Source organism: Antedon mediterranea, chromosome 1, assembly GCF_964355755.1.
Source record: "Antedon mediterranea chromosome 1, ecAntMedi1.1, whole genome shotgun sequence".
In the NCBI taxonomy this organism is placed as follows: Eukaryota; Metazoa; Echinodermata; class Crinoidea; order Comatulida; family Antedonidae; genus Antedon; species Antedon mediterranea.
This window is the reverse complement of record NC_092670.1, coordinates 9,239,981-9,255,808: the sequence shown is the minus strand read 5'-3', so window position 1 is coordinate 9,255,808 and position 15,828 is coordinate 9,239,981. Positions and strand designations below refer to the sequence as shown.

The 15,828-nt window shown below is 28.1% G+C and overlaps 1 protein-coding gene across 1 annotated transcript in view; it reads right to left on the bottom strand.

The window, feature by feature from the left end:
• Positions 1 to 15,828, bottom strand: part of LOC140041033 (receptor-type tyrosine-protein phosphatase N2-like) — a 117,191-nt gene that overhangs the window by 64,828 nt on the left and 36,535 nt on the right. The window contains exon 10 of the mRNA XM_072087398.1: positions 8,068 to 8,144. Coding sequence (XP_071943499.1) covers positions 8,068 to 8,144 — 77 coding nt within the window. The remainder of the gene's footprint in view (positions 1 to 8,067; positions 8,145 to 15,828) is intronic.

The window sequence follows — 15,828 nt, the reverse complement described above, 5'->3', positions numbered from 1 at the left end:
ATAAAAGAAACTTATAAGATAAATTTGTTGTGTGAACACTGTATACAGGATATTAATGAAACATTAAATGAAAATTGTTGGCTATGTGCCTAAAAAATAATAAAAAAGGAAAAAAAAAATGTATCGACATCCTCTAAACCCATCTAAAATACATCACAAACTGATGTTCAAAAGCTTTAATAAACATATTAAAATCTCAAACTATCTGTTACTAAGCACATAAACAGAAAAAACACATTTAGACAAATGCTTTATATTTTTTAATTAAATTATGCAGCTAAGAAAAAAAAATTACATCCAATTTTCTAATATTTTACATGTCATGTACATAACTAACAGATCATCTGACTATTCCACCTATATTGGAAACACTAACTGCTCTGATTGAATGATAGTTGAACTGTAAACTAACAGATCATCCGACTATTCCACCTATATTGGAAACACTAACTGCTCTGATTGAATGATAGTTGAACTGTAAACTAACAGATCATCCAACTATTCCACCTATATTGGAAACACTAACTGCTCTGATTTAATGATAGTTGAACTGTAAACTAACAGATCACTGACTATTCCACCTATATTGGAAACACTAACTGCTCTGATTGAATGATAGTTGAACTGTAAACTAACAGATCATCCGACTATTCCACCTATATTGGAAACACTAACTGCTCTGATTGAATGATAGTTGAACTGTAAACTAACAGATCATCCAACTATTCCACCTATATTGGAAACACTAACTGCTCTGATTGAATGATAGTTGAACTGTAAACTAACAGATCACTGACTATTCCACCTATATTGGAAACACTAACTGCTCTGATTGAATGATAGTTGAACTGTAAACTAACAGATCATCCGACTATTCCACCTATATTGGAAACACTAACTGCTCTGATTGAATGATAGTTGAACTGTAAACTAACAGATCATCTGACTATTCCACCTATATTGGAAACACTAACTGCTCTGATTGAATGATAGTTGAACTGTAAACTAACAGATCATCTGACTATTCCACCTATATTGGAAACACTAACTGCTCTGATTGAATGATAGTTGAACTGTAAACTAACAGATCATCCGACTATTCCACCTATATTGGAAACACTAACTGCTCTGATTGAATGATAGTTGAACTGTAAACTAACAGATCATCCGACTCTTCCACCTATATTGGAAACACTAAACTGCTCTGATTGAATGATAGTTGAACTGTAAACTAACAGATCATCCAACTATTCCACCTATATTGGAAACACTAACAGCTCTGATTGAATGATAGTTGAACTGTAAACTAACAGATCACTGACTATTCCACCTATATTGGAAACACTAACTGCTCTGATTGAATGATAGTTGAACTGTAAACTAACAGATCATCCGACTATTCCACCTATATTGGAAACACTAACTGCTCTGATTGAATGATAGTTGAACTGTAAACTAAAAGGATCATCCGACTATTCCACCTATATTGGAAACACTAACTGCTCTGATTGAATGATAGTTGAACTGTAAACTAACAGATCATCCGACTATTCCACCTATATTGGAAACACTAACTGCTCTGATTGAATGATAGTTGAACTGTAAACTAACAGATCACTGACTATTCCACCTATATTGGAAACACTAACTGCTCTGATTGAATGATAGTTGAACTGTAAACTGACTGATCATCCGACTATTCCACCTATATTGGAAACACTAACTGCTCTGATTGAATGATAGTTGAACTGTAAACTAACAGATCATCCGACTATTCCACCTATATTGGAAACACTAACTGCTCTGATTGAATGATAGTTGAACTGTAAACTGACTGATCATCCGACTATTCCACCTATATTGGAAACACTAACTGCTCTGATTGAATGATAGTTGAACTGTAAACTGACTGATCATCCGACTATTCCACCTATATTGGAATCATTAACTGCTCGACTGATTGAATGATAGTTGAACTGTAAACTGACTGATCACTGACTATTCCACCTATATTGGAAACACTAACTGCTCTGATTGAATGATAGTTGAACTGTAAACTGACCAAATGACAGTCAACTATAATAAATGTCTAACTGTATGATCTGACTATATCAAAAGACAGTCTAATCAAAAGATAGTGTGACTATTAATCAAAAGATAGTATGACTAAATCAAAAGATAGCCTGCCTAATCAATAGATAATCTGACTAATCAAAAAATAGTGTGACTAAATCAACAGATAGTGTGACTAAATAAAAAGATAGTCTGACTAACGTAAAAGATAGTCTGACGAATCAATAGATAGTCTGACTAATCAATAGATAGTCTGACTAATCAATAGATAGTCCGACTAATCAAAAGATAGTCTGACTAATCAAAAGATAGTCTGACTAATCAAAAGATAGTCTGACTAAATCAACAGATAGTCTGACTAATCAAAAGATAGTCTGACTATATCAAAAGATAGTCTGATGAATCAAAAGATAGTGTGAGTAAATCAAATGATAGTCTGACTAATCAAAAGATAGTCTGACTAATCAAAAGATAGTCTGACTAAATCAACAGATAGTCTGACTAAATCTACAGATAGTCTGACTAAATCAAATGATAGTCTGACTAACGTAAAAGATAGTCTGACAAATCAAAAGATAGTCTGACTATTTCAAAAGATAGTCTGACTAAATCAACAGATAATCTGACTAAATCAAATGATAGTCTGACTAACGTAAAAGATAGTCTGACGAATCAAAAGATAGTGTGAGTAAATCAAATGATAGTCTGAGTAACGTGAATGATAGTCTGATACAAATCAAAAGACAGTCTGACTAATCAAAAGATAGTCTGACGAATCAAAAGACAGTCTCACGAATCAAAAAATAGTCTGAATAAATCAAAAGATAATCTTACTAATCAAAAGATAGTTTAACTAAATCAAAAGATAGTTTAACTAAATCAAAAGATAGTTTAACTAAATCAAAAGATAGTTTAACTACATCAAAAGATAGTCTGAATAATAAATTAAAAGATAGTCCGACTATTTATTGAAAGATAGTCGATTTGATCGAACTATAGTCTGAACGATCAAACGACAATCTTCTCGAATTGAAGGATATTTGTAGTCTCACAAATCAAAATATAATAGTTTGACTGATTCTGACTAACCAAATTATAGATTACTGTACCTAATAAAACTGACTAATGACTGGTTATGTATGATCGAATTTTAAAAACGATACCATCAATTCAATTTACTAAAAATCACTGAAACCAAATGTAATTCATTGAATATAATATTACTGATTGATTACACTTAATTATTTGATTGATAAACCATTAAGAAATCAAACTAAATGAATTTGAATTAATCAATGAATGTTTATCTTGTGATTTTATGTCATAATTTACCTGGTTTGATTTCATGAATAATGGAAAAACCTTGCAAATGTGAGCAATGATTGCATTGATTAATCACTTAGTTTCTTTCTTGACATCTTTATATCAATATATCAACTGTTTTACTGAATTTCAAATACAGAATATGAATATTAATAGTTTATTTAAGATTGGCTTCTCTTGCTTTTTTCAAAGGAAACTAAAAACGGATTCATAAAACATTCAAAACAACTTGTTTTTTTACACTCTTTCACAATTTTACTTTGATAAAGAGAGGTCCCTATAAAAGTTGTAAATAGTTTAATTTAATTTCCTCCATTTTTATAAATAAATGATTCACCTTGCAACATTTCCTTGACGCACTTTAACTTTTAGGCATTAATTTACCTCTCATCTGGCAAGTGTAAATAAATATAAATGACCAACTGTATGACATCATCATGACACGCTCGTTAGAAATTGAATGTTGATAGAGTTCGAACATCCAAGAAGTCACTCCTCCTCCATAAAAAATAAATTTTTTATCCAAAAATCTACAACCCTTTCACTAATTACTCAGTGCTGTAAAAAGACCACAGGCATCTCAGTGACAGTTAAATTTATTCTATAACAAATAGCAAGCTATAAAACTAGCTTGAAAAATAGACAAAATATTACACTGTTTTAGTATGTTTAACTTTATTTAACCTACTATCTGGCAATTAGTATTTGCTATAAAGTGGCCTGCAGCTGGTAAAATGGATGGATTATATTTAAAGGGTAAATCTGGGTGGAAAGTTTCCATTTATCATAAAATATAAATATTTGCAATCAACACCATCTCCCCACCAACACAAATCTCCCGCTGCTAAAATGGTGACTTATTCAGTTGAAACCGGCTTTTTGACAAACAAGGAAAATTGAGAAAGCATATACCTATTAGGTAAAAGAGGCAACAATAGCATTTGGTTTGAACAGTGGCAGGTTTAGGTGATGAAAAGCCCAGAGTAACCAATGATGTAAAACTAAAGAGAGGAGTTGGGACAAAGATTACAAATGTACTGTCACTAATACTACAATAAAAATTCTATATTTTAATAAATTCCTAACAAATATAATGTTTGGTGGAGTAATGTAATTTGTGTATACCTTGTGGTAAGGTTAAATCATTATTAGAAAATAAGGTATATTAATATATTATGGATTTTATATACAGTGGATTTTCATAAAGTCAGATATCTTTGCGACCTGTGTCGTCTTATATTCTTGTATAAAAACACATTTATTAAATGAAATGTCCTTAGTGTGAATGGCATGAGATTGCAAATGACTTCAGTACTAAAGCATTATAATATAGATCATTCATTCTTAGAAAGTTATTTCTAAGATTAACAATAACAGAGATTGGAAGCTATTTTGTTTAAACTTTTTCTTTAATCAATTGATGTATAATGTGTAATAATTTTAATAGCAATTACCCCTGTCTGTCTGGTTTGTTAATTTATCTTTTAATATTAATTGTATTATTAATGTTCTCATTTTATGATTTCAATGGTTTGAACCCTTTTTAGAAGTCGGCCTCTTATATAATGTGGAATTAATGACTTATCCTGATGACTTTACATTTTGTGAAATATCGAATTAAGTCAATCAGCACAAAGAACTCTCAACGAGAATCAGATAATATTTAAATTTACAGTCAGGTAGGGTAGTTTGTTTCTCTCCTACGCAAGAATGTCAAGTGATTTTGACCACTGCATCCTCTGCAATGATGATGTGAAAACCAATGATACACAGGGGATAACTTGGATTCTGGGAAAGCCATGACCGGATGACAAGTCAACAGATTATACATTAAGAAGGCAGATTATGCAAGGTGTTTTAAACTTGTGAAATTATCAAACTAAGGATTATCAAAGGTAAAAAATATTATTTTTTTATTTCATACGCATCTAACAGCGAGCACAAACTTGCCAATTACAGGATGGATAAAATAAATTAAAATTTATTATAAATTATCAAATAAAAGATTTTATCAAAGGTAAAATATTGATAATGGTATTTTAAATAATTGTTTATGGTTTTTATGACAACCATTAAAAGGTGATGTAGAATATCATATGACAGAAATATAATGATAGAGGGCAGTAGGCATTTTATTATTAGGGGAAATAATGCAGAAAAATACTGGTGGCCTACTTCGTACGATCCTGTACAGGGTAAGGAAAGCCAATTGAACTCACGTGTGGCTTAAAGCTGGTCATACTCTTATTATTTTCTATTTGCCATAACTACAGCATCATCTCTTCAATTTCAATGAGAGTATTTTATATATCTATAGCAATATCATGTATTTATTGTACTGTAACTGTTTCACCAAATTACGAGACTGAAAATAGAATGTGTCCAGAGCAGCCGGGATTGGGAGAAGTTTTAAGGAAAAAAATAACTTCAGAGGAAACATTTTTAAATTTAAACTCGCCTAATGGTTCATGCGTTGTGAACACACTTTCTCAAGAATGTTAGCAGCGAATGAAACGGGTGACTATAGTGTCAATGTTATTTCACTTTTCCTCACATAATAAGAAAAATATCATTCAAACTAAGTCTTTGGATGAATTTATTCAATTTTAAGAGGACACATGCTATTACTGGTGAATTAGAGCTTAGAAGATAAATGCACATAGTATCATGAACACAACATATACTGTCTTTTCTGGCATGGCAGCTCACATCTGTTTACAGAACGCTAATTATAATTCTTGAGAGCCTACGGAGAGACAGTAATGAGCAAGGCGTGACATGAGATAGTTTAACGATGTTAATTATATTGAATTTAGAGCCATATACAAGATGGTGACAAACATCTAAAATTTCAATAGGATTCTAAAGATAAGATTTAATTTACATTACATCACACGTGAAAAATAAAATTACCATAGATTTTTTTCAGTTTGACAGATGTGTATCTTTAATCTTTTACCTCAAGAATGACCTATGCAATGACATTTTTTTTAATACCGCCAAGTAAGTATATAAAATACAACATTACTTTATAGCCATTGATTAAGCCACGTCGCCTTATGATGAAGGAGTGTGTAGAATATACAAAGCTCAACAGTCTTAGTAATACAAACAATAAAGGCTGCGTCAAGTGCAATAATCAATACGGTTTCCTATACGCAGATGACACGTACAATCTGTCGGGCATTCGCGATTAAATAATGAAGATTTGCTGTCAATACAGAACTCTGCTTACACTATCGACATGATTAGAATTCGTCATTGTCTTGATTGTAAATACAAATGGTTATTCAATCGTTAAATCACAACACAAACTCAATGACATATTTAGAATACAAGTAAAATGTCCATAAGAATGCTAAACAGAAAGATAGGGTTTTTCATAATTACTTGGTATGCATAATGCCTGGCATTTATTAATCTTTTTGCTTAAGTCAAAACATTTCTTGCAGTCTTTTCAGTTATTTGTCCTAGGGCCGATTTAGCTGCAAAGGTTGGCATTTATCAATATTTTCAATTAAGTCAAGATAGTTAAGAAGTGCTTAAGTGAAAAACTGTAGTGATTGCTAAATGCATTTCTAAATGATAAAAATGAAATAATAAGCAATGTTGTTTATTTATTTATTACCAATGAGGGTGGCCTATTCAGTTCCAGTGAAGAAACTGATCATATAGGGCCCTCGATAAAACATACAAATAAAAATATATAAAATATTCAGAACAGAGTTAAGTAACTCCATAGGTACTTAAAATTATACTAGGAAAGTTGGCTCACTGTCCAGCAAGAAGTAAACAAGATCAGTAAAACTAATTTTGTTGACGTCTGCCTTCTGCAATAGCACCCATGGGAGGAATATGGGAATAAAAGAAGGGAAGAGGAACTCAGTTTTAGTACTAATGGTTTAAAACTGCCTTTCTCCAATGGATGCTAATAAGAAGAAACAAGATCAGAAGAATGTGGGAATGAAATAAAGAATAATATGTGAATGAAAGAAGGAAGAATATGGGAATGAAAGAAGGAAGAATATGGGAATGAAAGAAGGAAGAATATGGGAATGAAAGAAGGAAGAATATGGGAATGAAAAAAGGAAGAATATGGGAATGAAAGAAGGAAGAATATGGGAATGAAAGAAAGAATATGAGAATGAAAGAAAGAAGAATATGAGAATGAAAGAAAGAAGAATATGGAAATGAAAGAAAGAAGAATATGGGAATAAAAGAAAGAAGATATGGAAACTCGGTTCAGTAGTTTTTTCACAACTGCCCTTCTCTCCAATGACATCCAGTAAGAATTAGTAACACGATGAGAAGAATTAAATAAAGATAAAATGGCACAGAGTAACAGTAATATGGTTCACAACTGCCCTTCTTCAATCGCTCTCAATGAGAAGAAACAAGATCAGAAGAACATGGAAATGAAACACAAAGAACACTTAGTAGCATCAGTGGCATAATGCAGAGGCCTGAAGCTCCTGGTTTAGGAACACAAAGTGGCCTTCCAAATAGCGTTTTTAGACATTTTCGACATTATTTAATGTCTTTTTTCCTCTGGTGGAGTAACAGCTATGAGCACTCACTGGCTAAACCAAGGGGCCCCCATAAGCTCCGGGGAATCAGGTTAACATCTGAATTTTTAAAAATGACATCCATCAGAAAGTTATGAAATCTTACCTGCTTTAGATGCAATGTCTGATGCAGAGTTGTTGTACTTTGAATTGACAGTGAATGTTACTTTCTTGTTCTTCACTCTGAAATATGGAAATGAAATGTTTTCCAGTTATTCTACCAAGCCACACATGTAGATCATAAGAAAGAAAAAATATAAAAAAACTTCACTATTGAGATCACTGTAGGGTACATAAAGTTGTATGTCTCAAGTTAAGTATGGATCCCAGTGAGACAAGGTTTCCTCCTGGTTGGAATCATTTAGCTGTTCATTTATTCATCATAATTTGCATTCATGTATTACCATAAGTTTGCCTAAAACAATTATTTTCTATATTGTATTTCTTAACTTTAACTGTAGTACTGTAGAATTAACTCTCTTTTTAGGACAACCCTATTCAGGAGACATTTGCTATGAATTAACAAATAATCTGTAATACTGTAGGTTTAAAAGATACATTCAATCTCTACTCAAGGGACACTCCTCTTTATAGAGGGTCTACTACTTTGAAATCACTAAAACGATATTTGTTGACACACGATAAACTTCATTTTTTTTTCTCGTATGAATTTAACCATCCGACCATTCAACTTCCATAAAAATACTTAGTAATCCTTGTGTGTATATACAACAAATCCATGCTTTCCAAATAAACACATAAAAACATACTTCAAAAATCAGCATTATCAAATTAGAATATATTGCAAACTGTCTAAATATAATCCAGGCTTGCATCCGTATAAAAATCAAATGACAGAAAAGACTCTACACTGATTGACATTTGGTATATTAAGCTTGGAGAAGAACTAAAATTACTATTTATAGAAATTCTTCTTCATTAGAGAAATTAATGAAAATAAAATCTTACACGATGCTGCAAATTTAAATCATACTTTCAAAGTTACTTTCTAATTAGCCCAATTTATTATCAATTTCTTCCAACACTAATGCAGGAAATATTGCCACAATGAATAGACGGAAATGACTGCCTCATGGCTAAATGTTGTTCTAGCTAACAGTGATTAACTAACTGTGATTCTATGCTCATGAAAGATAACATTAGACTTAATAACAGCCATGTTTCTTAATGTAGTTCATTGGTGTAAAGTTTTGGTTTCCATGAATGATTAACTTACAGGTCAATGATCACATGACCCTCCATACCACACTGAGAAGTATGATAAGAACAGAATATACACACGACAGGTTGGCAACAGTCGCCAGCCTTGCATTGAAAAAAATGTTTACAAAACGTTAACATGAAATATGAACTATTTAATATTACCTTTTTTGTTGTGCATTAGAACTAATAAAGAATGGCATGTGATATGAAATTAACCAATCAAATGGCAAGTACTTACAGTACATACATACATTTGGTATGCTCTTCTGCCTATCTACAGAACCCATAAACCTTTTCATTATCTACAGTGGAGACTACTCTCTAAAACAATCACTGCCTTATTTCTGACTTGTAATAAACTTCATAATGGCCAACAGAAAAAAAGGAAATTAGCTCTCATCTAAGGCTACAAAGTTGACTGCAACATTGAACATAATCTATAACTATTATCAAACAGGTGGCAGTAAAATAATGGTTATGTCATGACAATAAGATACAAAGGAGGTATCAACAGCTGTAAACGGATCCCCTCTACAATTGAATGTTCTGGTGTTATTTGAAAGACACTTGAAAACTTGACTATATTATCAAAGAAACTCTATGTCACAGTTGTTAAAACAAGAAAAATAGTGGATCTATAAATTATGGGGACTAAGAAGACGCTTTAAACCGTTTTCCATTCAACGTTAAATTACTTTGAGTTTTCAAATCTTTAAAGTTGAGAATAAATATTAATGATGATGCTGATGATCGAGCCAGACTGCTATATTTACACATTTTAAAGTGATTGTTTTTGCTTTTTTTAGTTCTATTTGTTTGTTGCTGGGATAACTCTGGATGCTGCAATCTAGCCTAGGACATGTTTATGCTGATTTTGCATTTTTATTATAATTTAGTTAGACCTTAAGTGTACAAAAAGGTGAAAACATTGTCGTGTTGTAACATTCAAGAATTATCAGAATTAAACAATATATGTGTTACTGCAGTCAAGCGAGTAGAGTCCTCATTACAAGTCAGTACCTCAACACACACTATATTACAACATACATATTTTGTTCACAAAATTTGATGACGATTGCAGATTTTAAAGATTTCTAGCATTTATTTTTACCATCTTTTCCTGTAAAATCGTTGAAACTGGTAAATTCAACGCAATTCAAGACTGGAAAACATGCTTTGCAACTTACCTAGTTAATAAAACATGCCGACTTCATTCTGTTATACATCATACACAAGAAATGACAATTTGTCAATAAATTCATATCGGCAACCAACGAAACAATTATTACAATAATTCTTGTACAATCTTCTCTATATTATCTTTGGCTATTCAATTAAGTCAAAGGGTTAAAATTTTCAAAAAGTTCAACTTGAAATCTAGGTCTTCTGGGTACTCGGCAAAAACAATACATAGTTCGGCTTACTGTAGCTGTATGTTGAATTGTTTATATCATGAGGAGAAGAAGAGAATTATGTTTGTAGAACAGAAAATTTACAACAGCTGATCCAATTCTGTTAATAGAGGCTTTACGATGTAATTCCCTCATTAAATTTGTGCACTATTTCTTCAAAATCGCATTGATCCCTTCTTTACAGAATTCAATCAATCATTCATTCCTTTATTTACTTGTTGATAAACTTCATTTTGCAAAATAAGTTTCTTTGATTAATTATGTATGGTATTTTTATATAAAAGACTCTGCATTTCATTAATTAATCATGTCTACTTATCCATTCTTTTGAAAGAAATACATGTTTGAAATTTGAATAATGCATATTCAGATTTTCATAATTGAATCTTCATCGAAATTATGATCAATACAGGAACATTCTATCTATCCAATCATTCATATAATTTTCACATTGTTTTCCTGTTACTTTTTATTATTTTAAATATTCCTTTGTTTATGATAAAATGCATACATCATAACTTTACCTCTATTTAATTTATACATTTAGTGATTAATTCATTGTTTGTAATATTCATTGTATTTTATTTTAGTTTTGTTCAGTCATTGATACATATTTTGTTTAAATATTCATTGAAACTCAATTAGATTTACTGTACTCATTCACTTGTTTAAATACTCATTTATATTTTAATTTAGTTTAAATTCATTTATTTGCATATTTTGATTGATGTTCTAATTTAGTCCTACTCTGTAGGTTAAGTTAATTGTTTTATTTATTCATTCATTGCATATTCAGTGATATTCTAATTTAGTTTCATTCATTTACATATCCGTTTGATATATTCTAATTTAGTTTTATTCATTTACATATCCATTTGATATTCTAATTTAGTTTCATTCATTTACATATTCATTTGATATTCTAATTTAGTTTTATTCATTTACATTTCCATTTGATATTCTAATTTAGTTTCATTCATTTACATTTCCATTTGATATTCTAATTTAGTTTCATTCATTTACATATCCATTTGATATTCTAATTTAGTTTCATTCATTTACATATCCATTTGATATTCTAATTTAGTTTCATTCATTTACATATCCAGTTGATTTTCTAATTTAGTTTCATTCATTTACATATCCGTTTGATATATTCTAATTTAGTTTCATTCATTTACATTTCCATTTGATATTCTAATTTAGTTTCATTCATTTACATATCCATTTGATATTCTAATTTAGTTTTATTCATTTACATATTCATTTGATATTCTAATTTAGTTTCATTCATTTACATATCCATTTGATATTCTAATTTAGTTTCATTCATTTACATATCCATTTGATTTTCTAATTTAGATCATTCATTTACATATCCGTTTGATATATTCTAATTTAGTTTCATTCATTTACATATCCGTTTGATATTCTAATTTAGTTTTATTCATTTACATATTCATTTGATATTCTAATTTAGTTTCATTCATTTACATATCCATTTGATATTCTAATTTAGTTTTATTCATTTACATATTCATTTGATATTCTAATTTAGTTTCATTCATTTACATTTCCATTTGATATTCTAATTTAGTTTCATTCATTTACATATCCGTTTGATATTCTAATTTAGTTTTATTCATTTACATATTCATTTGATATTCTAATTTAGTTTCATTCATTTACATATCCATTTGATATTCTAATTTAGTTTTATTCATTTACATATTCATTTGATATTCTAATTTAGTTTTATTCATTTACATATTCATTTGATATTCTAATTTAGATCATTCATTTACATATCCGTTTGATATATTCTAATTTAGTTTCGTTCATTCACATATCCATTTGATTTTCTAATTTAGTTTTATTCATTTACATATTCATTTGATATTCTAATTTAGTTTCATTCATTTACATATCCATTTGATATTCTAATTTAGTTTCGTTCATTTGCATATCCATTTGATATTCTAATTTAGTTTCATTCATTTACATATCCGTTTGATATATTCTAATTTAGTTTCATTCATTTACATATCCATTTGATTTTCTAATTTTGATCATTCATTTACATATCCGTTTGATATATTCTAATTTAGTTTCGTTCATTTACATATCCATTTGATATTCTAATTTAGATCATTCATTTACATATCCGTTTGATATATTCTAATTTAGTTTCATTCATTTACATATCCATTTGATTTTCTAATTTAGATCATTCATTTACATATCCGTTTGATATATTCTAATTTAGTTTCATTCATTTACATATCCATTTGATATTCTAATTTAGTTTCATTCATTTACATATCCGTTTGATATATTCTAATTTAGTTTCGTTCATTTACATATCCATTTGATATTCTAATTTAGTTTCATTCATTTACATATCCATTTGATTTTCTAATTTAGTTTCATTCATTTACATATCCGTTTGATATTCTAATTTAGTTTCGTTCATTCATTACATATTCATTTGATATTCTAATTTAGTTTTATTCATTTACATATACATTTGATATTCTAATTTAGTTTTATTCATTTACATATTCATTTGATATTCTAATTTAGTTTTATTCATTTACATATTCATTTGATATTCTAATTTAGTTTTATTCATTTACATATTCATTTGATATTCTAATTTAGATCATTCATTTACATATCCGTTTGATATATTCTAATTTAGTTTCGTTCATTCACATATCCATTTGATTTTCTAATTTAGTTTTATTCATTTACATATTCATTTGATATTCTAATTTAGTTTCATTCATTTACATATCCATTTGATATTCTAATTTAGTTTCGTTCATTTACATATCCATTTGATATTCTAATTTAGTTTCATTCATTTACATATCCGTTTGATATATTCTAATTTAGTTTCATTCATTTACATATCCATTTGATTTTCTAATTTTGATCATTCATTTACATATCCGTTTGATATATTCTAATTTAGTTTCGTTCATTTACATATCCATTTGATATTCTAATTTAGATCATTCATTTACATATCCGTTTGATATATTCTAATTTAGTTTCATTCATTTACATATCCATTTGATTTTCTAATTTAGATCATTCATTTACATATCCGTTTGATATATTCTAATTTAGTTTCGTTCATTTACATATCCATTTGATATTCTAATTTAGTTTCATTCATTTACATATCCATTTGATTTTCTAATTTAGTTTCATTCATTTACATATCCGTTTGATATTCTAATTTAGTTTCGTTCATTCATTACATATTCATTTGATATTCTAATTTAGTTTCATTCATTTACATATACATTTGATATATTTTAATTTAGTTTCATTCATTTACATACATATACATTTGATATATTTTAATTTAGTTTAAATTCATTTATTTGCATATTTTGATTGATGTTCTAATTTAGTCCTACTCTGTAGGTTAAGTTAATTGTTTTATTTATACATGCATTACATATTCAGTAATATTCATATTCAGTGATATTCAAATTCATTTACATATTCATTTGATATTCTAATTTAGTTTCATTCATTTACATATCCATTTGATATTCTAATTTAGTTTCATTCATTTACATATTCATTTGATATTCTAATTTAGTTTCATTCATTTACATATCCATTTGATATTCTAATTTAGTTTCATTCATTTACATATCCATTTGATTTTCTAATTTAGTTTCATTCATTTACATATCCGTTTGATATTCTAATTTAGTTTCGTTCATTCATTACATATTCATTTGATATTCTAATTTAGTTTTATTCATTTACATATACATTTGATATTCTAATTTAGTTTTATTCATTTACATATTCATTTGATATTCTAATTTAGTTTTATTCATTTACATATTCATTTGATATTCTAATTTAGTTTTATTCATTTACATATTCATTTGATATTCTAATTTAGATCATTCATTTACATATCCGTTTGATATATTCTAATTTAGTTTCGTTCATTCACATATCCATTTGATTTTCTAATTTAGTTTTATTCATTTACATATTCATTTGATATTCTAATTTAGTTTCATTCATTTACATATCCATTTGATATTCTAATTTAGTTTCGTTCATTTACATATCCATTTGATATTCTAATTTAGTTTCATTCATTTACATATCCGTTTGATATATTCTAATTTAGTTTCATTCATTTACATATCCATTTGATTTTCTAATTTTGATCATTCATTTACATATCCGTTTGATATATTCTAATTTAGTTTCGTTCATTTACATATCCATTTGATATTCTAATTTAGATCATTCATTTACATATCCGTTTGATATATTCTAATTTAGTTTCATTCATTTACATATCCATTTGATTTTCTAATTTAGATCATTCATTTACATATCCGTTTGATATATTCTAATTTAGTTTCGTTCATTTACATATCCATTTGATATTCTAATTTAGTTTCATTCATTTACATATCCATTTGATTTTCTAATTTAGTTTCATTCATTTACATATCCGTTTGATATTCTAATTTAGTTTCGTTCATTCATTACATATTCATTTGATATTCTAATTTAGTTTCATTCATTTACATATACATTTGATATATTTTAATTTAGTTTCATTCATTTACATACATATACATTTGATATATTTTAATTTAGTTTAAATTCATTTATTTGCATATTTTGATTGATGTTCTAATTTAGTCCTACTCTGTAGGTTAAGTTAATTGTTTTATTTATTCATGCATTACATATTCAGTGATATTCATATTCAGTGATATTCAAATTCATTTACATATTCATTTGATATTCTAATTTAGTTTCATTCATTTACATATCCATTTGATATTCTAATTTAGTTTCATTCATTTACATATTCATTTGATATTCTAATTTAGTTTCATTCATTTACATATCCATTTGATATTCTAATTTAGTTTCGTTCATTTACATATACATTTGATATTCTAATTTAGTTTCATTCATTTACATATCCATTTGATATTCTAATTTAGTTTCATTCATTTACATATCCATTTGATATTCTAATTTAGTTTTATTCATTTACATATTCATTTGATATTCTAATTTAGATCATTCATTTACATATCCGTTTGATATATTCTAATTTAGTTTCATACATTTACATTTTATTTGATATATTCAAATTTAGTTTCATTCATTTACATATTATACATTTGATATTCTAATTTAGATCATTCATTTACATATCCATT